This window comes from Trachinotus anak, unplaced genomic scaffold (assembly GCF_046630095.1).
Source record: "Trachinotus anak isolate AG129_WGS33_773 ecotype Australia unplaced genomic scaffold, CSIRO_AGI_Tana_v1 ptg000025l, whole genome shotgun sequence".
NCBI classification, from domain to species: Eukaryota; Metazoa; Chordata; class Actinopteri; order Carangiformes; family Carangidae; genus Trachinotus; species Trachinotus anak.
The window spans coordinates 16858351-16882696 of NW_027273876.1; the positions used below are offsets into that span (position 1 = coordinate 16858351).

General features: G+C 40.4%; 3 protein-coding genes across 3 annotated transcripts in view; 2 read left to right on the forward strand and 1 right to left on the reverse strand.

Moving 5' to 3' along the window:
* Positions 1-13128, forward strand: part of LOC139608472 (arf-GAP with dual PH domain-containing protein 1) — a 30068-nt gene extending 16940 nt beyond the window's left edge. The window contains exons 3-11 of the mRNA XM_071462275.1: positions 850-941; positions 3388-3470; positions 7039-7151; positions 7271-7417; positions 9554-9637; positions 9930-9992; positions 10947-11018; positions 11105-11333; positions 12116-13128. Of these exons, the coding sequence (XP_071318376.1) occupies positions 850-941; positions 3388-3470; positions 7039-7151; positions 7271-7417; positions 9554-9637; positions 9930-9992; positions 10947-11018; positions 11105-11333; positions 12116-12144 (912 nt within the window). The 3' untranslated portion in view covers positions 12145-13128. The remainder of the gene's footprint in view (positions 1-849; positions 942-3387; positions 3471-7038; positions 7152-7270; positions 7418-9553; positions 9638-9929; positions 9993-10946; positions 11019-11104; positions 11334-12115) is intronic.
* Positions 13129-15389: 2261 nt separating this feature from the next.
* On the reverse strand, positions 15390-19825 carry LOC139608474 (transcription factor Sox-8-like). The gene is made up of 3 exons (XM_071462278.1): positions 18801-19825; positions 17789-18039; positions 15390-17694 (listed from the first exon to the last, which is right to left on the reverse strand). Exons 1-3 carry the CDS (start codon positions 19202-19204, stop codon positions 16910-16912), a joined length of 1440 nt encoding a protein of 479 aa, XP_071318379.1. The 5' UTR covers positions 19205-19825; the 3' UTR covers positions 15390-16909.
* A 485-nt stretch (positions 19826-20310) lies between these two features.
* Positions 20311-24346, forward strand: part of lmf1 (lipase maturation factor 1) — a 30501-nt gene continuing 26465 nt past the window's right edge. Inside the window, exons 1-3 of the mRNA XM_071462276.1 lie at positions 20311-20554; positions 21409-21718; positions 22365-22375. Of these exons, the coding sequence (XP_071318377.1) occupies positions 20317-20554; positions 21409-21718; positions 22365-22375 (559 nt within the window). The 5' untranslated portion in view covers positions 20311-20316. The remainder of the gene's footprint in view (positions 20555-21408; positions 21719-22364; positions 22376-24346) is intronic.

The following is a 24346-nucleotide window of genomic DNA, read 5'->3' on the forward strand; positions in this document are numbered from 1 at the left end:
TGTTTTGTTTGCATCTTCTGCTGCTGTTTGACCTTCACAATAAAAAGCCACAGTGCTGCATCCCTTCTAGAGCCCCTCAGAGGATAAAAGGCATTTTGAGGGATTCAGCCAGCTAGATTGGGCTCAGGGATTATCATTGGATGAAACACAAGATGAGGGGAACGCAGGCGGGAGGCAGACACGTCCCAGTGCAGTGAAGCCACATTTCCACATTTAATCCCATAGACAAGCAGGGTTTCATTGTTAACATGAACGTTTTCTCTCATACCTCAGTTTTCCGAAGCTTCAGCCAATTTTTGACATAATATTCTGAGTGAATGTTATTTTCTTCAGTCTATTGTTTCGTTGTCCCAGTTCGTTAGGTCTTATCTTGAAATGTTGGGCTGCTGTGATGTGGATCTGCTGTGAAATGTGTTACCTAATGACATTAAGTTTTATAATTGATGTTTCATAACATCATAAGGTACCGGTAGGTACTCTTATTTTGAAGTCAGAGTGACATTACAAGAACAAACAGTCTGCATGAACAAAAACTGCACACTTTCTGTTAAATTGGAAATTGAATAGAAGTATTATTACAATTTTTTTAATGTTGGTATGTCCCCAAATTCTGAAATTCGTACTGCAGTATTTTACCAGAGAGAAGGTTTTTCAGAATAAGATAATTAACTGTGGCTGGTTAACAACTGGTTAAATCTGCAGTTATCTAAAATGGATCTGGCTTCCCATTCATCCCATTCACATCTGAAATGCAGCAATGTGTAAACTGCTGTATATACTACTGAAGTAAATATTGAACTGTGAGCAGCGTTTAGATTACCAGGTTGTGTTGTCCTGTCTCCCTTTCAGTTAATGGCTGCTATGGGAAACAATGCAGCCAAGGCCAAATATGAGCAGAAGGTTCCTGCTTTCTACTACAGACCGACACACACTGACTGCAAGTAAGTACTTTTGTCGTCACTTTCAAAACACAAATACTGGAGGGGCAACCTTTTATCATGTGTAACAGTCCTAATATGATTTTTATAAAGCAGTTTATGTCTGTTGTGTCTGTTAAAGACAGAGACTTAAGTATCTCATTGGCCGCTGTATGTCGCAGCTATGTATCTGTATATCCGCCATATTGGACAGCTCAAGATCTTCTAGTAAACAAATACAATGTCAAGAGATGCATATTTCACTACAAAATCAAATGTAAGTTGCTTAATTCTGATCAATTTTCATGAAATTGGACCTTCTGAATGGCCACAACTTCCACTGGGATATTCATAGGAAACAATGATAATGTTATGAGCAACACCTGTGCTTTTCCTACTATGACAAGTCAAAATGGCTGCTGTGAAAAAGGGCTATTTGCTCAGCGGTGAAGAAACAGGGAGTGGTATCATAAAGGGTGCTAAAAAGCTGAAAATATATTTCATAATAATAAGGTGTGATTTGTTTTTTATTTATTGACTTATTTCCCAATGTCTTGGTCCTTAATGACTTTACTTACTTGCAGCCACAACAAGCTGTAGTCTAAACATATCACTGACATATTATCACCTCATAAACTTGTTATAGCAAATGTGTTAGCTTACAGTTCCCTTATTATACATCTAACAGACAAGGAGCACAGTTAGCCTTCATGCCACAGGGATGATTTTTGTAGGCCAGGCCGCAAGTTAGCATCATCCCGGTTCCCTCAAAAAAGCCAACAACAAACAAAAGTTTATGATTCTTGCATGTTTTGTTTAGCAGGATAATCTCCAGAAATGAACACCACTTTATGATTTTGAAGCCTAAATAGGCTATAAACCACTAAACCACCACCACAACCACTAAACCTCTAATATGTAGTTTGATTTAGTTTCTTACCACAAAAGCCTTTCCTCTTATGAAGTTCGGCGTGCTGATAATGTCCTTGACAACCTCTGTAGTCTCATTTGGCCACTTGTTAGCAACCAGCCTTTTAAGAGACGTAGAAACTTGAAGAAATGACAGCTGGGGTATTTACTGATGTATTTTATATCATTTAACCAAAAACCCATTTGAAAACCCCATAGACTTCACAATGAGGGAACAGTAAGTGCTAAAATGCTGACTAATTTCTGGGTTTAAGGACTCATTCCCGTAGCGCTCTATTGCCTCTGGCCACCCGGTGAATATAAGTCTGACGTTATCTATTGATTCAGCTCTGTTCTCTACCTACTCCTGAGGGACATAGCTGGCTCTTCAGCTGCTAAATGCTCCACTTTGTTCACCAGCTAATTACCAGTTGTGTCTGTCCGAAGTTTGGTGCTGGGCAGGTAGCATACAGTGGGTTTTCCAGAGTGACTAAAATATCACTTCCTCTTTATCTTTGTATGTATAAACGATATTCACACATACCCATGAACTGTTTCATGCTTTGCTAATATAGAACTTTCAATCACAGTGGATTATTTAAGATTTTTTTGTACATTAATCAACAATGTCAAAGTATCGCGCTTAAAAATTGCATTTTATCTGCAGCTGCAGTAGGTGTTGTCATAGTTTTTCTATTCCAAGAGCACATATTTTTGATACCCATCTGCCTCCAAAAAAGTCTTCTTTCTCTCCTCTTTTCTACCTTTTTTAGTTCAGGGATTTTAGTTGTCCATCTGTGTCTCTCCATCTCAGTGCGTCAGCATCTGTCCAGTAGGATTTAATTAAAATAGACAGAAACAGAGGAAAGATCGAGACAGCTCAGATGAAAGAGATGTATCGTTCTCTGAGTCTGTGCCATGGTCTGTGGCTGTGTTCACACACTCCGCTCCCCTGAGAACCAGAGTTTAGTGTTGATGGCCCAATGTCACTAGAGGGTGTCATTCAAAGAAATATCCGCCAACAGTAAGACATTTTACCTCTTTGTGTAGATAGAACAGTCATTTTATTTCTGAGAGAAGCCAATAAAAAGAGAAATATGTGGCGAGAGGAAGGATGAAAGCAGTTTGGAGCCTGAAGGGGAGGCTGAAAGGTTGGAAGACGTAGAGAAGGAAATGGTGAGAGAGACTGTTGGCATGGTGATGTGCAGACTGTTGCCATTTGTTTCTCCTCACACTGTAGAGGAAGAAGAGATTGCTTTCTTTAAATGCAGCTTTGGTAGAAACTATGGAAAGCAAAGGCAGTGATCACGTTTGACAGTCCAGCCTTTATGCTTTTGTGTGAATTTTCCATTATTCTGTTTAATTGGGGTAAGGTAACAAAAAGATTTATCCACTTGCTGGCCTGTTATTTCCATGTTATTATTTTTGTGTGTTAAAAGTAGCAGAGTATAGTAACCAGCTTACTGAGAAATGGCGTTTCATGTGTGTGTGGATGGGGGTAGGTGGTGGGTGTATAATTGACGTGAAAGCTAACTGTGTTTGTTTTTCATCATGTCTCCAGGCTGCTGAGAGAGCAGTGGATCCGAGCCAAGTACGAAAGGAATGAGTTTGAGTTTATCGAGAAACAGGAGCCTTATTCTGCAGGTACGTGCATAGTGATACGTTTGTATTATTATACTTGTGAAGACCCTCATCACTTATATTGTCCCACCAACACTAACGCTAGCACTGACCAAGCTGATACTGTCCCAAAGCCAACAATCAATATTGTCTGTAGAGGCAAAATATGATATATCTATATCATTCAGAACGGTATATTACTCTGAACAGTTTGTTTTGCTTTTTCCTTGAGTCAGACCCAGATATATTGTGCTATTGTTGTAAATACCTGCACCAAATCTAGGATTGAAAATTGTTCCCAATAAATACACTATTTACTCCTGTATGAGTAAGTAACGTATGATTTTGAGCTACTCTGGTAAATTATTTGGCCTTCTTTTAAATGAAAGTGATCATTCTTGTATTTACATTCATGACCCATTTCTGAAGAATTAATGTGTCTGGTTGGAATGAGTGTCCGTCTGTCTGTCCAAATGCTCGCCAGCCTTATCCTCACAGAAATGAGGACATGAGACCTTACTCCCTAAGACTTAAGACTTAAAAGAAAAACCATCAAGTCTCATTTTTTGACCTGGTGGAACCTCAGAGGGATGAAAATTAAGACAGAATCAGCCAAGCCCTGCAAGGCCACACAGCTTGAATATTTAATGAGGGGATATGCAATGAAAGGACATGGTATCATCGATGTAAAAAATAAAACAGCTATGCTGCAGTCAAGTCAAAACTAACCTCAAGAATTCAACGGTGAAGAACAAAAAAATATCCTCATTTTGGATTTTCTCATTTTTGTCTCACCGAGCATTATCACAAAAAAAAGCACTTTATGGCAGTGTTTTCATTTTACAGTTTTTGGTTAATATAGTGTAATATCTAATATTAGAATTCGTATTGTGAATAGAAAAACGCCAAATGCTAGTGTCACCTTGTTGCTACCCACAATATCATATTGCAAGTTGACTTCCTCGTCATGCGCAGATTATTTTGTGGCAGATAATTGCCCAGTGAGCAGTATGCAGTAGAAAGAACACAAACGTGCACAGATTCTTGCACACACAAGCACACTTGAGGTTGTACATCTAAAACGGAGCAAAAGTGGCTGTTCTGTTGTGGTGTTAGGCTTGCATTGTTTACCCTTCGATAAGCAGAACCTTGAAAACTCCTTGGACAAACGTCCCAGTGGATGCCAGTAGCAGGAATTCAATTACCCTGAAACATCCATCGACGACTTTCAAACATTAATTTTCATCCTTCCTCTCGTAAGTGGTTCTGGATATGTTTGCAGTTAAAAGCATATCCAAGCAGTGACACCGTAATTGTCACTGACGGAAAATAGAACTACCATTAAACAGTGTGTGTGTGCATGCGTGTATGTGTGTGTGTGTGTGTGTGTGTGTGTGTGTGTGTGTGTGTGTGTGCGTGTGCTTGGTTGGTTGCATGTGTGTGTTAGTAGAGGCTGAGTGAACAGTATTTGTGTTTGTTGGGTCCAGTGATTTGTGTATCTTCTAGTATACATTTCACATCTTGTTGAAGATGGAGTTTTCTGATTGGCTTGCAGTGACCTCACCCGTTTATTGTTACAGTGGACACACACACACACACACACACACACACACACACACACACACACATACACACAGACACGCAGATACAGTGTAATAATATGAGTCATTCTATCATCTCTGTGCATTCATGCTCACTACATCACTCATTTTGAGGTGCATGACATCTGCGTACTGTGTGTGTGTGTGTGTGTGGGTGGGTGGCTGAGACTGACTATTGCCAGTCTCAGTGGCCTCCACAGCAGCCAGTGTTAACATTGATCCAGTATGCGAAGGATAGGAGGAAGGAAAAGTGTGTGAGCGAAGGAGGCGAGGGTGGGGACAGGCAGGGCTATTGATCGATGAGGTTATGCCAGTGTAGGTGAATGTTTCATGTCAGAAAGTCACAGCACACATACGCACCCACACACACCCACACACACACACACACACAAAACGATGAAGTAGAGTGACCGCAGAGGACAAAAGAGAGGTAATCTATAGCGGTGAATATGAAAAGAGAGAAAAGAGCGCAGGTAGAGTCAAGAAACTGTAGGGTAGTGAAAGATTAAATAATGATATGACGGATATTCTGCAAACTGTACTGAGATGTTTGGCTTTTAATGTTTTACAACTACATCGGTACCACAGACTGCTCAGCAGAGCAGGTTCATCAAGACAAGCTCACATTATGTCAGTAAGCACTGTAAAAGCAGAATTGTACTTTAAAGCTGCACTTGTAAATACTTTCATACTAACAATGAATCAAATGACTGTAAGAGGTCAGCTGTAGTGACAAACGTGCGGAGAATTACCACCAACCCCTGGCTCCGCAGAGTGTTTTAGCAGCTTTTAGCATGTTTAGAATCACTTAGCTCATTGTTTTGGTTTCACAGCACACAACTTTACTGGTTCTGGTACTCAAAGTTGGAAAAGCAGGTAACCAAAACAGGAGAGTGAATGTAAGTTACATTAACCAGTTGGTCAGGATTCTGACTATAAAGGAAGCTCATTTTGCTAAGTGTCTCTTAGATGCGAGGCAACTATTTGCTAACGTGCACACTTTGTAAGGCGATAATAGGTCAATTTTGTGTTTACAACTTCTTTCACTGCACTAAAGTAGTCAAATATAACAATGATAATTATATTCTAGTTAAAGCTTTGTTAGAATATATTGTCTATTTTCAGTTCAGTGGTAATTAGCCTCACAGATGCAGTTGTCCTAGGTTTATTTTGAGATATCTGAAAATCTTTGCCTCCACTTAAATACTAGAAGCAATGGACTCCCGTCCAAGACTTCCTCTGCTATGTACCTACATGACAGAATCCTTACTGCGCTTCCTTTTCTTACTTCTCTACATAATCATTCAGGGCACATTAGCCCCTTTTACACCTCATACTCATCATTGTCAGGGCAGAAAATGTAGTTTATGTGACAATTAGCACTAATTACAAAACACTCACCATCAGGTTATGGCTAGAATGTAAATTAGTCACTTCTTTGGGATGCCAGCTGATCACTGATCTGCATCTTCCTCACAATCAAGCCACAGAAATAGATCCAGATTAGAAAGAAAACACTTCACAGTGTGACATAAATAGAAGAGAAAAGGGAGAAATGGAGGCAGTGTAGGCAGAGAGTTTACCAAAATAGGCTGAAGAAGAAGAAAACATTACAGGCTATAAATGGAACAGCATATCATTAACATGGAAAGGGATGTTCTTTAGTACAGAGACAATAAAATCCCCTCTATGTGCTGTGTCATGCTGCTTTCCCTGTTAAATGCTTTTCTCTCTGTTTCTTTCTTAGAAGTTCTGCTGTGTTTTCTCACCCTCACACACACTGTCTCCTTTTTCGTCCTCCTCTTCTAAATGAGATTAAGATCAAATGATGTTTGATTTCAGCTTAACTGAAGTATCATCTCACTCCAAGCAGTTACAACATCTCACTATTACTGTTATAAACCTCTCCTATGTTTTATCTCTCATCTTCTCTGATGGGGCTTTTGATACCAGCTTCCCAACCACATGCATTTTTTTCCCTCTCTGCCCAGGGTACCGAGAGGGGTTTCTATGGAAACGAGGAAGAGACAATGGTCAGTTCCTCAGCCGAAAGTTCATCCTGTCGGAGAGGGAGGGAGCACTAAAATACTTCAACAAGCAGGATGTAAGCAAGATGACACAGCTGATTTTAAATTGTACACAATTGTGCATAAAGCCTATAATATTGGTGAATATGGGACTTTTGAAATGTATTATTTATTGTTTATGTCCGCCTTCATCAAGGCCAGGGATCCCAAGGCGGTGATGAAAATTGAGACCCTCAATGCGACCTTCCAGCCAGCCAAGATCGGCAACCCCTGTGGCTTGCAGATCACCTACCTGAAAGACAACAGCACAAGGAACATCTTTGTCTACCACAGTGATGCAAAGGTACACTGTCACACTGTTATTTACACTCATAAACACTTGTTCATTCAATTACTGTAATCCCTTCTTTACTCTTATGGGTGTCCTACAATGCAGTGGCATGCTTCTCATATGCACCATATCAAGTCCTAGATTGAAGTAATACAGGGCACTAATATAGGGTTACTAGTATAATATGCATGCTGTCTGCTTTACTAAACACACTTGGACTTGGAAATGTCCCTTAATAATTAACCACCTTTTGGCTTTTTCCAACTAGCATCAGTAGCTACAGTGCAGTCAGAAAGTATTTAGAGAGTGGCACATTTTGTGTTGGCCCTGAAACAAAAACTACGAGGTTAATCTCCTGACTTTTAACTTTAATTTGAGGATGTCTACATCTAGATTCTATGAATAGTATAGGAAGTGGCTTACTGTTTAAATATGGGTGAACTAGGTTAAAAAAGGGCTGTGATTGCTACATGAGGCACTGTTTCATTCAAGTACAATGTGCTTAAGTACAGACCAAAAACAACTGAAAATGCATCACTGTTCTACTACAAATAGACAGCACGGAATCTGTGCTGTGAAATAAGTTGCATTTGCAATTTTTTCTCTTTATCTATACATTTTTTTCTTTTTGTTAAGTCTCTACTGTAATATAAAAATATATATTCAGAATTCTTTTACATTAATTTCAATATTTGGTATATTATACTACAAAAAATGTAATATATCAAATATTGCTATTTTTTTTCTTTATTCTGGCTTTGCTTTTATTAATGATTTTTTAAATTTAACCCAGCTTTAGATTTAGATTTAGATAAAGAAGAATCATTATGTTTCTGAAATGCTGAATGATGATGACCTTGTACTGACAGTGCTCAGGCCATGTCCACTCTAATGAAAGTCAATCAGCTGTGTCACACGCTGCCACCACTGCTGTCGTTCATGCAGCATTTCAAAAACCCCACGTCCACCCCAGCATATACACTTCCCAAGTCACTCCCCACACCCTGCTGTGCTAAGCATGGTGCTTCCTTGTTGGGACTGATGAGGTTGGAGTCGAGATGTCAAATGTCAATGCGGCGCATTTTCTGCATTATACATAATAATGTGTTTCGTAATTTTCATACAGAACATAACATTTTCGTGACAGAAACTTAACAGCATGTTCAACCAAATTGCTGTGTTACAACTAAAACACAACTGTTTATGTGATCTGTAAACATTTCCTGTAAGTAACACCAATGACACAGTCCTTTCCAGGAACCTTTCTTAAGAAATTACAAATAATTTCCTTTTTAGGGAATTGAAGGACCGCTACAAGAACTATGACATAAAAAACCCTCACTAAGCTGTATTCTCCATTTTAACTCTCACCACTCTGATTTTGAACATCTGATTTGTTGGGAGAGGGGGGGCTGTTTCAGGGTTAAGACTTGGTTTTAGTGTTAGGCATAGAATCGTGGCAAGGGCAAGGGTTAGATTTCGGATCAGGCATTCAGTTGTCGTGGTTACGGTTAGGGTAAGGGGCTAGGGTTAGGGTCCCCATGAATATAGTAAAATAAGGATGTGTGTGTGTGTGTGTGTGTGTGTGTGTGTGCACTATGTCTCTTTTGCAGGAGCTTTGTAGTGCTTGGGGCACAAATCATTGCTTCACAATACTGTTACATCTTTGGGATTTACTGTTTGACTAAAATAGAGAGAGAAAGTGGAGGGGGGCTGAGTGGGCTGGGGGGCCGGGACGGGGACATAGTTAATCAGAAATAAGATTAGAGAGAAGAAAGAGACAGATAATAATGTCTGTTCAGGAGAGTGAAAGGAGAGTGAGAGGCTGAGCTAGAGAAAGCACTGCCCCCTCTGCTGGTTGAAGAGTGCTACTGAAGTCTGTGACAGAACGAGTTCATTGGGTTCATTCAGTGTCGCCGTCACTCTTGTTCAGTGGTGGAGTTATCGACAGTGCTGCAGCATCCACAAAGCACTGATGCTCTTGACTACACCTTACTCTGCAGAGAAGGTACCTTCACTGTTATCAGAGATAATGACAGTGAAGTGATAAAAGATATTTTTCACTCACAGCCCAATACACATGCAGTGATTGTGATTTTATAGCAAGACATGTTGGCGCTGAGAGTGGTTTTTTTTTTTTTTTTTCAGGAAATGGTCGACTGGTTCAATGCTATTAGAGCAGCCAGGTTCCACTACCTGCAGGTGGCTTTTCCTGGAGCAAGTGATGAGGAGGTGAGGATGACCATTTTAATCATGAACCACGCTGCCACGGAGCTTACAGTTAAGAAAAGAATTGACAAAGATGTCTGATTATTAGTGAATAATTTTGTTCCTGTGAGACAGATGACCTTCTTGGTGTTCACCCTGGAATCATTTATGTCACATCCATCTTGAATTAAAGCTAATACATAATAATCTATACATATCTAATAATACCCATGCTAGAGGAAGCAATATTACTGAATATTTCATGCATGCTTTTATTTCATGTGATTCTCTTTTGTCTTTGTCATTTATCTTGCAGCTGGTGCCCAAACTGACCAGAAACTTCATGAAAGAAGGCTTTATGGAGAAAACAGGCCCAAAGGTTTGTGCAGTGGTTACACTCACTGGATGATACCATTTCTTTAAATTGAAATAAGGATTAGTAGTATTAAGACCTCAGTTTCACTGTTACACTGGCTCAAATCTGAGCAAATGGACTGCAGTTCTAGTGTAAAACACTGGCCCCAACTTTTTAGCCTTATGACCCATTAAAATGAAGCCTTGTCTTCTAGCAACATATTGCATACATTGTAACATTACTGTAAGTCAGTGAGCTTTGAGCAGTTCCACTGCAGATTGTATCATTAGAGTAATTTTTTCAAGGTCTGAAAGGGTAAAAGCATCTGATATTTCACTAGAAAAAGTCAGGAAAAAAATATAATTTTATGTATCAGAACTATATTTTTTCTCCTAGATGAACCTTATTAAACCTGGAATTGTGTTTGTTTTTATGTTGGGATATGACCTGTCCTCAGGTTTGCAGTCTATTTGATAAAATACAAATTCATTTAGCAATATGCAAAATTAAAGTTAAAATAATGAAGGTGTTTAAACTAGATTTACAAAGGCAACTTTAGAATACAGGACCTCAAGATCAGATACTAAAGCACAAGCCAACACAAGGCCCCCATCATGCCAGTTGAGTGTCTTCTTTAGCGGTGTGTATTCTCAAGCATGTTTCCAGTGAAACTGGCACAAACTAGTCAGAGCTTTGTTTGCCGGTTTGGTAATCCAGCTTTGTTAACAACATCTTAGATTTAGTTACAATTTAGAAATTTCATTTCATTTTTGATGCTCATTTAGTGGCCAAACTGGTCTTACATTTAATCAAACCCACATGTATCAAGCTAAAACAAAGCTTCAAATTGTTGACACTTGCAGACATCCTGCAGACATCCTGCAGACCTGTTGTAATGAGTTATACTTCCTGCAATGAACTGACTCCCTTTGCTGTCTGCTCTTCTCATAATCTTCAATCTCTTCTTCTGTGCCGCAGCACACAGAGGGCTTTAAGAAGAGGTGGTTTACTATGGATGACAGGAGACTCATGTATTTTAAAGACCCTCTGGTAAGAAGAGACCTGTTTTTGCTTTGTTCTGACCTATAACTCAGCATTTACTGGTCTTTCTTCTCACCCTGTCCCTCCACTCCTAGGATGCCTATGCCCGTGGTGAGGTGTTCATCGGCAGTAAGGAGAACAGCTACACTGTCTTGGCCGGCTTGCCCCCATCTACCCAGGGCTACCACTGGAACCACGGCATCACCATTGTCACGCCAGACAGGAAGTTCCTGTTTGCCTGTGAGACAGAGGCCGAGCAACGGGATTGGATTGCGGCCTTCCAGAGGGTCATCAATCGACCAATGAGGCCACAGGAATATGCAGGTACAGGGACTAGACTAGTTATTAATCACAACATTTTAGTAACTACAGTGGCACTCAGTAGAGCGCATACCTCTGCCAAAGCCAATTGTTTTTTTTATTTTTATCTGGATCTGCTCCAAATTATATGAAATCATAGGCCCTGTTCAGACCTGGTATTAACATCCGTGAACGCACCCAGGACGCATTCAGGATGCATTTGAGATCTGATCACTCAGACCACATTTGGAGGTAGTCTGGGTCACATGTGGCCACATTCTTTTAGCAGCGTAAATGCAAACACATTGAAGGACTGCCTACTCTACTGACGTCCTGTGCCACAGTCTAATTAGTCCCGTCACAGTTTTATAATGAACCAAAAGTATTTTACTATTTCTAATGGATAAACCCTTATTTCACTGTGCGCAGCATGTGATTCGCTCAACACCTCTCTCAACACCACATACCTGTTTATTTGCATATAAAGCAGGGAAATGAGATCTGATCACAAGTGGTCACTGGAGACACATGTGGAGACACATTTTAAAGCCAGGTGTGAACAGACGTACTTAAAGCTGACTGTGATCACTTCAGATTACTGAAGACATATGTAAAGGTCTGACCAGGGCCATAGATTTCAATGTCATAAATATGTCTAATTTTATACATCCAAACATTATTTCCTGAGAAATATTGAAAATATTGAAAAATCATTATTGCCACAAAAAAAAAACGCATATTGGTCGAAACAGTACTCTCTGTCCTGCATTACAGCATTACCTCATTTTATTTTTCTGTCTCTGCAGTGGAGGCCCATTTCAAACACAAGCCTTGAAGCCTACAGGAAACCACAACCAACTCCAAAAAACTTCAAAAGCCAGTCTCAGTCAGATCAGAGACAACCCCTGCGTGTGACCACAGACCATGGCGGGACGAGGTGGGGTGGGGGTGGGGGGACAGGTGTGCATTTTGGGATGGGCCAAGATGAGAAAAGATGTTGAAGAAAAAGATGTGAAAGAGACAGATGTGCTCCAGTCTATATATGTGTAGGAAACTTAAATTCTAAAGGGACTCTTGGCCTCTCATGGGGTCAAATGCTAGTGATCTGAGGCCAAAGGCTAGGTGATGTCATCCCTATTGCGCCTACCAACTTTGTGCTATACATTACCATGCCAACCACCCCCCTCTCCTCAGCCATGTGGGCCCTTCCCCTGCAGCAACCTCCCCTTTCCCTGGAATTCATCTTGTGAATGGTTCATTCTACCTGTAATCTAATGTAATTATGTAATCTAGTCATTTCACTGGTTGCTTAACAAAGACAATGCATTGTTAATTTATTGAATGTACAGTTTTGATGACAGTGGCTTACTGTGCGCGTGGAATTGTGACATTTTCGTTGAGGACGCTGTGAGGTTGAACCTCTGGCACTGACACCCTGTTAAACCTAAATCTACAAAGTGCTGTTAACAACAAATATGCATAAAAAAACACACACAAACTCTCAGTGATCACCGTCGCTGTTAACGTAGCTGGAGGTGGCTCATCTGCATCCAGACAGGGTTCTTTTCAAACCTCAATCTGACAGCTGTTCTCATATTTATTTGTACTGTTGAACATACTGAGTCATCGTAGAAAGTTACTGCTGCTTTAAAGGATTGTAATGTGACAGGATTGTAATTTATATAACACTTCAACAACTGTTTTATTTACTTTTTGCATCTTGTTTTGAAGACACATTGTTGTGTTCATCCTTAAATCACAGTGATAGGTTGTTTCATTATAAAAATCTTAACATCAATACAGATGAGTCTGAAATCAAGTGGCAGTGTCTGATTTGTGTTCAAACCAGTGTTTAAGATATCTCAGTAGTGTGTTTCACAAGGAACCTTTATGTTAAAGTCATATTTCTTGCCTTGTCAGCAATGACTTTGGTGAGAACAAAGTTATCAGAACTGAAAGAAAGAAAGCTATAAAACTAAGACCCAAGTTGAAATAAACCATAATTATACTTAAAAGCTAAAACTTAAGTATTTCTTTATAACATTACATGTTGATGACTATATAAGCAACAATTTCAGATTAAAAACATATATGAAAAAATACAAACTTTAGGTATTAAGTTCTTTTTTAGAGTGTGTTCTGTAAAGGCAACTCTATATTGAAAGTGCAGATATGCCTGTTGTCCAGCAGATGGAGTTCCTCTACTGCTTTAAAAGTGAGGTCACCTATTGTCACTGAAATCATCGCAGGGTGAAATGCTCATGAGTAAATGGCAAAATCCTTTCGACCCATAGAGGAACATGTCAACTTCGAACTAGAACGAAGAGATTAACATCACCTGAATCAGAGTTTTAAGATCTTACACTGAATTATAATAATGCAAACAAATTAAAGGAATAGTTTGACATTTTGAGAACACACAACTCACTTTCTTGACCAAGGGTAGATGAGAAGTTGATACCACCTCCATGTCTGTGCATTAGAGCTGTGATTTAGCATCATACTCCTATAACACTGTCAGACTCAATGTGAACAGTTTAAAATAATGATCAAAAAATCTATGGAACAACCATAGATATCATCTTTTTTATTATTATTTCTTGCATTCCTCCTCTTTATGAAACCTGCTGCCTACATTACCAATAATGTAACTTGACCACTGACAGTTTGGTCAAAGATTTGAGTGTGTCATGCTAGTAGCAGCTAATGTATCCTTGAGCCAGCCCTTAAGCAGAGATGAGGAGCGGGCCACAGAGGTCTGGTAAGATTACTTCTTTCTAATGTGACAGCTCCAGTTTTTTTTTTTTTTACATTTTCGAACTTGTATTCTTTTGCTGACTCAAGTGATCAGTACGATCTGATGCTGACTCAAGTGACATCACTTGAGGCTATTTATCAAACTTCATGCAGCTCTCTCTGGAGACACAAAAGGATTTATAGTTTACACTTATGTTGTAGTTGTATCCGAGACCTATAAACAGTCTTTGATGTGTAAAATGGGCGTACTCTGAGTCTAGAGTTTGAGCGAGGAGGCAAATAGCTCAACGTTGCATAGAGACTGACACCATGGGGAAAAACCTAGATATGTGATAATTATTGAGCCTTAGAGGCATTGGTAGGCACAGTGTTTTAACTTAACCCTCCTTCCAGTCTTTATGCTAAGCTAGGCTAATTGCCTTGTAGCTCTAGCTTGATACCTACAATGATGCACAGACATTAGAATGGTAATAATCTTTTCATCTAGCTGGCAGCAAGAAAGTGAATGGGCATAATTCCCAAAATGATGATGAACATGAACTATACTTTTAAAGGAAGAAAAATAAGAATAATAATAATAAGAGTGTTCTAAACAAGGCATAAAGGGTCACCTGATGTGAATCATACGCTATGGCTTTCACATTCACCAGATTTCAACCCAAATAAACACATTGCTCTTCATTGTCATAATCAATGAGCTAACATCTTTCATAGGTGTTCTTCAGACTTCATTATTTTGTTATGGAACTATCTGCAGATGGTCATTATGAGTATGCAGCACCTTTCCTACTTGTAAGGCTGTTCACTTGTTCTACATTACAGTAGATGGCGCTCATCAGTCACTGCAACAGGAGACCAAAGACGTGTAGAGTTGCACACTCACAGCAGGACATACTATGGACTGAAGGGCTGCTGGTGTAAATGTCACCTGATGATCTCGCCACTTTTACACAAACTTCCACATACACATGCTGGCTCCAGGGCCTTACGGAATTATGGGTAAATCAATGTTGCTTCTGTCTGGCTGCTGTGTTGTCGTTGGCAACCAGGTTGTCATGGTAAACTGTGAGGACAGTGAGCCACTGAGCTGCAGCAGCCAGATTGAACCCGCACAGGAAGCATTTAAAAGCGGGTGGGACCTTGGCTCAGCAGCCACCATGTTTGTCCTGAAGATAATATGGTCAGTGAGGCACTGGCACATGCAGCAAACATTTAGTTATGGTAAAACTGCTGCTTCAGTAATTGGCCTGAATATTATAAAAATAACCTTAATTTTAATTTTTGGTTGTTTTTATGGAGCCTACTAAACACTTCCTTAGCTTAAGAACACATTAAAGTCAGACTTGATCAATAAGATGAACAGTGCCTCTGGAAAACCCAGTCCAGCTGTCCTGTCCATCAGGACCTGCAGTCAATAATCCAACCAGAGCTGTGACTGTGAAATTAGCTAATCCCCTCCCAGGAAAGCCAGCAGGAACAGCTGTTGGACTGGAAACAAGCTGAAAATGAAGCAGCAGTGAGGGTCAACAGTAAGAGTAAAAAGTCCAGCCAGAGGAGAAAATACCTCAGTGAAATCGGGTTTGAATCTACTGTGTCTATTGTTGTGACTTTGACCCTTTGGACCCTGCACCTAAGGGAACCTTAAATGTATGAGAAAGAAAATGTATTGTGAATTCACTGGGATAGTTAAACTAAATGACATTTGATAATTATATGACATTTGATAGCCTTTCTTCTGGATACACACATAGCAGAGCACTTAATCACATAAGAACTGCAAGATGATAACGTTTACAATAACATTTCCTATTTGCAAGATATAGATGAGAAAATCAATACCACTCTCAGACTTGTGCGGCCAGGACATGGCTAACGTTAAGACTGGAAACAGCTACCATGGCTCGAGAAGTATAAAAAGTTTGCCGCCCAGCATCTCTAAATCTCACTTTAAAATATGTGTGTTCATTTTTTTTAATATGTACAAAAACATGAGAACAGGTCGTGATTTTACAGGAGGGTATCACAAGACTCACAAAAAACTGGTCTCAACCAAGAAATAATCCAGCACTATCTAGCTAGCTGTTTGCCACTGCATAAAGTCTTGATGCGAGGCTAAGCTAACTGCCTGCTGGCTGTAGCTTTATATTTAGCATACAATAATCAGGAAGCATTGCTTTGAGAGACACAAACGTTGTTATTCGTACTGCTTGGTTTGGTGATTTCTCACTGATACCCTTCTTTAAAAAGAAGACAGAGACACAATCTCTCTGTCCCTGGAGTTCAAAAGTTTTCTTACTGGCTAAATAACCCTTAGTGAATAATGCAGAACCTTCACATATCTGCTGTTTATAAAAAAAAGAGGAAATACCTTCTGAATCCCACCAATATGAAGGTCAAGGTGAGGAAACTGTTACTCAGCCAGATTCGGTGTGGAAAAACTGCTATTAATTCTGCAACACCCTGTCGTATATATGAGCTACTCACACACCAAAATTTCATTAGTGTGGAGTTTTTAATGGAACATTTTAGTCTACCGTAAGGGTTTAAATGGCATTTCACAGACCTTTTTGCTCAGTAAAGAGACAAAACACTGAGTCTTTGTTCTTAAAATTTTTTTCCATGAAAATGAACAAATGTAATAGTACATTGATACATAATATGAGCCATTTGGCTAAGAGCTGCTACCACTGTCCTTCTGAAATTCTAACTGGTCTGAACCTTTGCAAATAACCCTTACTGACAAAATGTCAGCAAATCTGTAAAGATTATCTTTGTGCTCCTTCACTCTCCACACACTATGAATAGTTTTTGTCTATATGACTAACTTTATTGTATCCTCTTCCTCAAGGCCTGGTGAGTGTTTTGTAGATAGGTTGCTCCCAGCCAGAGGGAGGACTGTGCGGAGGTGGTGCCAAGGCCAGGCTGTTGATAAGCGATGTGGCGTAGGGCCTTCTGGAGGAGTGGAAGTACGGGTATTGATACAGACTGGCAGGGTACCCAGAGAAGGTGCTGTAGAAAGTGGAGCTCTGAAGGTCACTGTGGTCAGATTGGTTGGAGGAAGATGTGGAGGAGCTGGGGTAAGGGCAGGCACCTGAGCTGAGGGAGGTGTACTCTGGTTGTGGTGGCGGAGGAGTGGAGGAGGAGGAGCTGCTGTAGTGACCTGGGCTCATCTGCTCAGTTTTAATCTGAGGTCTGTGGCTGGTGTCCTCGTGGGGCCCATGGGTGTCACGACACGAAGAAGATTGTGGCATTCCAGTGGAAGACCCATCAGAAGTTTTGGGTGTCCAAGTGGGAATGTTGTGGGAGTGAGAGTGGATGCTGGGTAGGATGAATGATCCAGGGGGGTTGTTATGTGCCTGGCTGGTATCTGGAGGGGTTAGAACAGCCGAGCTGTGGTTGTTGGGAGGAAGGTACTGGTCGAACTCATGGACGTCAAATCCATCGATGGTGCTGATGACATCAGTGCTGAGCTCGGTGATGTCCACGTTGCTGAAGTCAATGTTCTGACGGCTGGGATGAGGAGCAGAGCCGGTGCTACCATCCACAAGCCGGTGGGCATCATGTTTGCTCCCTATGTGGGGGTCAGTTTTAGGGGTAGTGGGAGGTGTTGGGGGTCCATTAGACTGACCTGGAAACCAAAACAAAGAAAGCAGTAAAGTGCAATGCATGTCCTAATGAAAAGTGTATTAAAGTAGAGGATCTGGATGTGATCAGTGTTTCACCTGTCCTGTCTGGGTGGTAATGATGGTGTACATCCCCTGATCCATCCAGCCTGGCCACAACCGGTTCTGTCTTATACAAGCTCTGCTGATGCTGCTGCTGGACGGGTCCTGGTCCACAGTCCCCTTGACCCACTTTGGTGCTCTTGCGTCTGCGAGGCTGGTACTTGTAGTCTGGGTAGTCCTTCTTGTGCTGCAGCCTCAGCCTCTCTGCCTCCTCGACAAAAGGTCGCTTCTCTGTTTCAGAGAGAAGCCTGAGGAGGAGAGGGGGGAGTCACTGGATTATTACCATTTACTTCTACTCCACCACATTTCAGAAGGAAATACACTTTTTACTCCACTACATTTATCTGACAGTTATAGTTACTAGTTAATATGATGCACAGTTATAAACCACCCAACAGTAGCTGAAATAGTTCAAAGTAGCTCCACCTTGACCGGCCATAATAGTATACCACTCGCTCAGCAGTTATTTTCTGCTGTTTTCTTTACTTTTGATGCATTTTGCTTATAATGGGCTTATTACTACAAAATACTTTATCTAATACTTAATTTTACATAAGTGACATTTTCAATGCGGATTTTGTACTTCAGATGGAATGTTTTCATATTGCAGTTACTCTGTTTTTTGTAAAGTATGCAAGGAAACTGAATACAACTGACAAGTTGTGGAGCCACTAGTGAACCACCGGTAAGCTATAGAGTTATTTGTCCTTCATTTGGTCTTTTATTAATGTTTTGTATTAGACCTACACAGGAGAAAGTATTTTCCAACCAACATTTTTACTTGTGACACATCTCTGCAAATTACTTGATCTACTTTTGTGCATAATAACTTAAGTAATACTCTTTTAAGAGCTGTCACATGACAGTCTCTTTTTGGAATGGAATTCATTGCGGAGAAAGATTTTGGCTTGTAAAGACAAACTGTGGTGATCTTCAAATTAAGTTTCTTGCAGCAGGTTACTAACTGCTCATTGGCTGCAGTTGAGACTATTTGAGTCCCAGTACTCACCGCCAAAGTTTACCCAGCGTCTTACTGAGCTCAGCGTTGTGCAGATGAGGATACTGATCCGCCAGCTTCCTGCGCGCTGCCTGCGCCCAAACCATGAACGCGTTCATTGGCCGTTTAACATGGGGTTTGATTTTCAGCCCTCTCTCCCCTTGACTGGGGACCGGTACCAGCGACCAGTCGTAACCTTTCAGCACCTGTGACACAGCGTCGCGAATGCAGGATGGGAAGCGCTTATCCTCGGTACTGTTCTCCACCTTGTGCGTATTTCCGGACGCAGTCCCTTGTGCGTCCGATCCTGCTGGAGAAACCAGAGACTCTGAATCCGAAACATGCGGGGATATAGAGCTGTCGCTGTCTGCTGGACTGCATGGATGCTCCGTCAATGACTTGGTCTCGTCTGTCATGTTTGCCCTGTTAAAAGGTGCAAGAATAGTTTCCCGTCGCGCAAATTCCTGTAGACTTCTCCAAGTGCGTAAAAGCGCACAGCTTTGTAGGAACTCTGTTCGACCACGGAGTCAAGTAAAATCCCACATTTCTTGTCGTGAACTTGCCATTGCTTTCCGCATCCTCTTCCACAGCAAGACCGAGTTTGACGAGCATCTATTTTCTTTTTTAGCTCTTTAAATCTCTTTAGCACTTGCATCACTCCACCCCTCCCATCTTATTGGCTTTTGCAAAGTTTTAATGGCAGAGTTCCGCCTATTTGGGCAAGAAGTAGTAGGAGGAGGCAGAGAATTGTTGGTAGTCACTATCATATTTTTTTTTCAACTTTAAAATTTTAGGATGTTTTGGATAGTAGCCTTGTCTGCTAAGTAAAAGTTATTTTACTTAGTTATTTTAGGCTGGATTTGATTTGTCCATATTTCAAGGCAGAAATAATGAAAACAACTTGAGGATTTGCATTTGTGCTGCAAATGTACATTTATCTGACGCCAATAACAAATTTGATATTTAATTCGCAAAAGATGAGCTTATAAAATACATATAGGCTATCGTTATCCATTACAGTGCGCAGCAATATAAATATGTGCTTCAGGTTAGATCAATCATGAGCAATTACAACATTAAAATGCTGCTTACACATTCATGCATGAGAAATGTTAATAATATAATATAATATAATATAATATAATATAATATAATATAATATAATAGAATATTTTTAATGGGCAATTATTTTTAGCGAGTTTCGCGTTAACCAGTGCATAAAACGTTTTTAATACTGCAACAAAAACACTGCATTTCTCTTTCGCGCTTACATAATGTAAAAATAAATATTTTTACATTATTTATTTTTACATAATGTAAAAATTTAAAAATAAATAAAGACAAAATAAATATAAAAACAACAACAAAAAACAGCAACAACAACAACAACAATATAATAATAATAATAATAATTATTATTATTATTATCATCATTATTATTATATTGTTATTAATATTATTATTATTATTATTATTATTATTATTATTATTATTGTTATAAATACCGACGAAGATTTCACTTCCGCGTATGTTTAGTCACATGACCGTCAGCTCGGTGAACATGGCGGCAAGCAGTTCAGAGAGCACTGTGAGGAAAAGACGTGTCGACAGCAGAAAGACAGAGACAGACGCCGCTGACAGTTGTAGAGAACATGGAGCAGACACCAGCAAAGACACAGAGACCGGAAAGAGACCCGAGTCACTACACACCGGGACTTACTGGCTCAGCCGGATCGTGCTCCTGCGCTCCGTCGCCTTTATTTACTGTAAGTGTGCGGAACTGTTCATCCTAAAAAATACTTTGCACTATAAGCAGAAACAGGTGTGGAAACAAGCCGCGGTTCTGTCTCCCGTGGAAAATGCATTTGATATTTCAGTGATTGTCCTCACGCAGTGTGTTTTCCTGAATAAAGCTGTGTTTCATCAAATCATCACAAACCAAGTGACGCGCACGAACCTGAGTGCTGTTTTAGTGTAGGAGCTGGTCGGTTTCTGGGTCTCGGTTTTTCCAGCCACAACCCAAACCACATGAGCGCAGGTGTGTGGGCTGAAACAGTCTGGATGTTTGTCAGGTGGCCCTGAGAGCTCGGCGCACTGCAGCGAGGAAACACGTGCAAACAGAAACTGACAAAACACAAGTAAATTCAGAAAACATCTTCATCAGTTTGGCAACACATGTGCTGTAAATGCAACACTGCCAAATACAGACACCCGCTGCGAGCAGGTTGAGCTCTCGGGCCACTGCATGTATTGCTCTTCAGACCTTGGTGTTGATTTCACAGTTACAAGAAGTGACCACACACGCACTTGTCAAAGTCCTGTGCCCATATCAAACAACTGACTGGATTGTGAACACAACTCTCACTTTGTGTAATTTTTATGAATGAACAATTCTTGAGATCTGATATGTTATTTCATATTGGGGCTCCTGTTAATTTAAAATTCTTGCTGATGCAAAAGACCTTTCAAAATGAGGTTAACAAAGATACAAGATTCATCTTTATAGCACTTTCAATTGAACCCAAAATTTAGACTATAAAGAATGTACATTCAGTGACAGAGCACTGAATTGTGTTTGTTTGCGTTACCATCATATAATGCTTTGCCTCTTTCTCTGTAGTTGTGGCATTCAGCGTTGCTTACAACCAGAACAAGCAGCTGATTGGTGAACACGGGCTGATGCCCTGCAAGAACTACCTCAACAGCGTCAAGCGCTATGTCGGGGGAAAGATAGGCATGGCTGCCTTGGCGTACACACCGTCCATCCTCTGGTTCTTGGACTGGGGCGACATGGATGCCAACTTGGACGGCATCGCGCTGGTGGGGATGGCTCTGTCGGCGTTTGTGCTGGTGACAGGAATGGCCAATATGGTGATCATGGTGACGCTGTGGCTGCTTTACCACTCGCTGGTCAACGTGGGGCAGCTGTGGTAAGTTTGGGATAGACACACATGTTGGCTCACGTACAACTGAATTATCACCTGACTCTTCAGTGATCTTTAGGTCTTTGGAGCAATTGGCAGCTGAAGAGACGGATTTTTTTTCTTAGAAGTTGGTAGAGACCAAAACAGAGAAACACATCTGCAAATGAATGCTGATGTTTCTCTGTGTCTGCTGGATGGGCTTGTTTTAGTGTCCCCAGGAGGCTGAGCAGCTTTCAGTGAAGAAAACAATCTCCAGTTTTGTCAAATTTAGTTAAATCTTTATTCTACTGCTGCAGTTTATGCATTTAAATGTTTGTTTCTACCAGACACTCGTAAGAGCTTTGCTTTGCTTCTTTCACTGCCATAAATACAATGGAAACATTCTTGAGAGGACTGGTCCAATAACAACTCTATAAGTTTATATACGTTTGTATTTGGAGCAAAATTAAAAAAAAAAACAAAACACGCAAAATAATGAATCCATTACTTTGGAAAAAATAATCATCGGATTATTCAGTAATGACAGTCATTACAGAGGATGATGATTATAATAATAATAATAATAATAATAACAATAAAGAAAATTATCATTAGATTTAATGAATCAGAACTCTCATATCGTGTCCTGTTTGTTTTCTTTCCTTTCTCTCAGGTACTCCTTCGGTAAGTGAACTTCATGATCCTCACCCAGTGACTCACACAGTTTTCAGGAATGATTCCTTCGACTCTCCTTGTCAAATAGAAGAAGTGGATAAGAGGCAAAACATTAATGTGAAACATTCTGGTTTGGACTCCTTTTAGTTTGTTCATAGTGAAACTGATGTGATAAATTCCTTTAAACTTCGCTTGTATATACTCTGACTTCTTCTGACACATCTGATGCATGCATTTAGATACTTTAGATCAGCCTTTCTTAAAGAGTGGTCCGTGGACCACCAGTGGTCCGCAAGCGACCCCTTGTGGTCCATGAGTAAATTTGTTAAATTATATTTTAAATTAAGTGATTCTCAGACTATCTGAGAGTGACCACAGAGCCGGCTAGTGAGTAGTGTACATGTGTTGTTTTCAGTATTAAATCTCATGTAGATTCAAACATTTTTATTTGAATTGTCTGTTATGAGTGCCGTTGAACTTCGGCAATGTAACTGACCGTTTTGCGACACTGTTTACTCACGTAGCTTCGTCAGATGACAGTTTGTGTGTTATAATTCACATCAAAAATGTCAGCGTGACAGTTGAATGGAAATGTGGCTGGAGCTCACGGTCAGCCTGCTGTGGGATTGTGCTGAATTTCCTCTGTAGCTCAAACAATGCAGCCTTGCAGACCTTATTTCATATCTGGAGTGACGCCTTCTGTGTCAGTGAGACCCACCATCATGTGGCATACCAGGCTGTTGGTGTGGGTGACCCACTGCTCCTGGAGAGCATGACATTCGGTCAACACTTTGACCGCCAGCAAGGTGACAAATAACCGGAGCTGGTACTCATGTTCTGCCTCACAACCTGCGGAAGCTGGAGGTTTAGCAAACTCAGTGCTTGCTTGTGGTCTCTGGTCGACCTCAGAGTCCTTTCTCTGGCTGCAGACTGTTGTCTTTCTCAAAGCTGTGTATGCTACTAGTTTCTGTCTCCAGTTGTGGTCTGTGTAAGACCTGATCCTGAATCTGAACATGTGTCATATAATGTGTCATAGTGTAGATTCTGGATTCTGTAATGTCAACACACACGCGTGTGCTGGTGTTACTGTAGTTGTGAGGACACTCGTGACAAATTGCGTTCCCATTTTTAGTTTATCCAATCCTTTTATTTAATTCAAGGCAGGTTGAAATTCTGTCGGGAATTGATCCCAAAGAATAAAAAAAAGTCTCAAATAGTTTTATCCTTGGTAAGCATGCAGTTGTAGAGTCATGGATCATAACCATAATACAGTGTAATCACTGCACATAAATCTGCTTTTATGCTTTTTCTTCTGGATCTCGCCACCAGCTTTCTCATGATTGTTTCCCAAACTGTTTACAGCCAGTTATTGGATTAAAACTCAGTCACTGACAGAATTAAATTTTATTGATGTGCAGTACATTACCTCCTAATTTGGTGAACCCAGTAAACCGTCATGAATGTAACAGTAGAGAAGGAGGACAGAGAGGAAAGGAATAAGAAAGTATAAATAGGAGGCTACATGTAGGGCTCGGGCCCAGATGAGTGGCGAGGTCAGTGGCAGCTCTCTGACTGGTTAATGACACTTTGTAGTCAGAGACGCCAGGCTGATGTCTGTGGTTAGGAACCGCGGCTTCTATTTCTCGTTTTTAAAAACATTTTTTTTTCTTTTTCTCTCACTCACACTGTCTTTCTCCCTCAGTCCCTCTTTTCTTTTGGACCTATTATCACCCTATGGCTGACAGTGCAACTTTAAGTCTGCAGACTGAGCTCCTCCAATTGTTCTCAAGTCTAGACTGCAGACCTAGAAGCCAGGGGTTTGTGCTGTTTGTGTCATTAGTGGCAGACACTGTTCACTCACTTGAACCTCTTTTTAAACATTCAAAGCTATATGATTGCATTTAGTAAGGTAAACTTGAATATAATCAAATTATATTGGATTTGGTTTTAGTCATGCTAGCGACGTGGTTCTAGGAATAG

Coding starts and splice junctions, on each gene's coding strand:
- LOC139608474 (XM_071462278.1), bottom strand. CDS start 19,204: ATGACAGACGAGACCAAGTCATTGACGGAGCATCCATGCAGTCCAGCA. Junction 18,040..18,800: donor ACGCTGGGTAAACTTTGGCG/GTGAGTACTGGG, acceptor TCTCCTCCTCAG/GCTTCTCTCTGAAACAGAGA. Junction 17,695..17,788: donor TTACCACCCAGACAGGACAG/GTGAAACACTGA, acceptor TTTGGTTTCCAG/GTCAGTCTAATGGACCCCCA.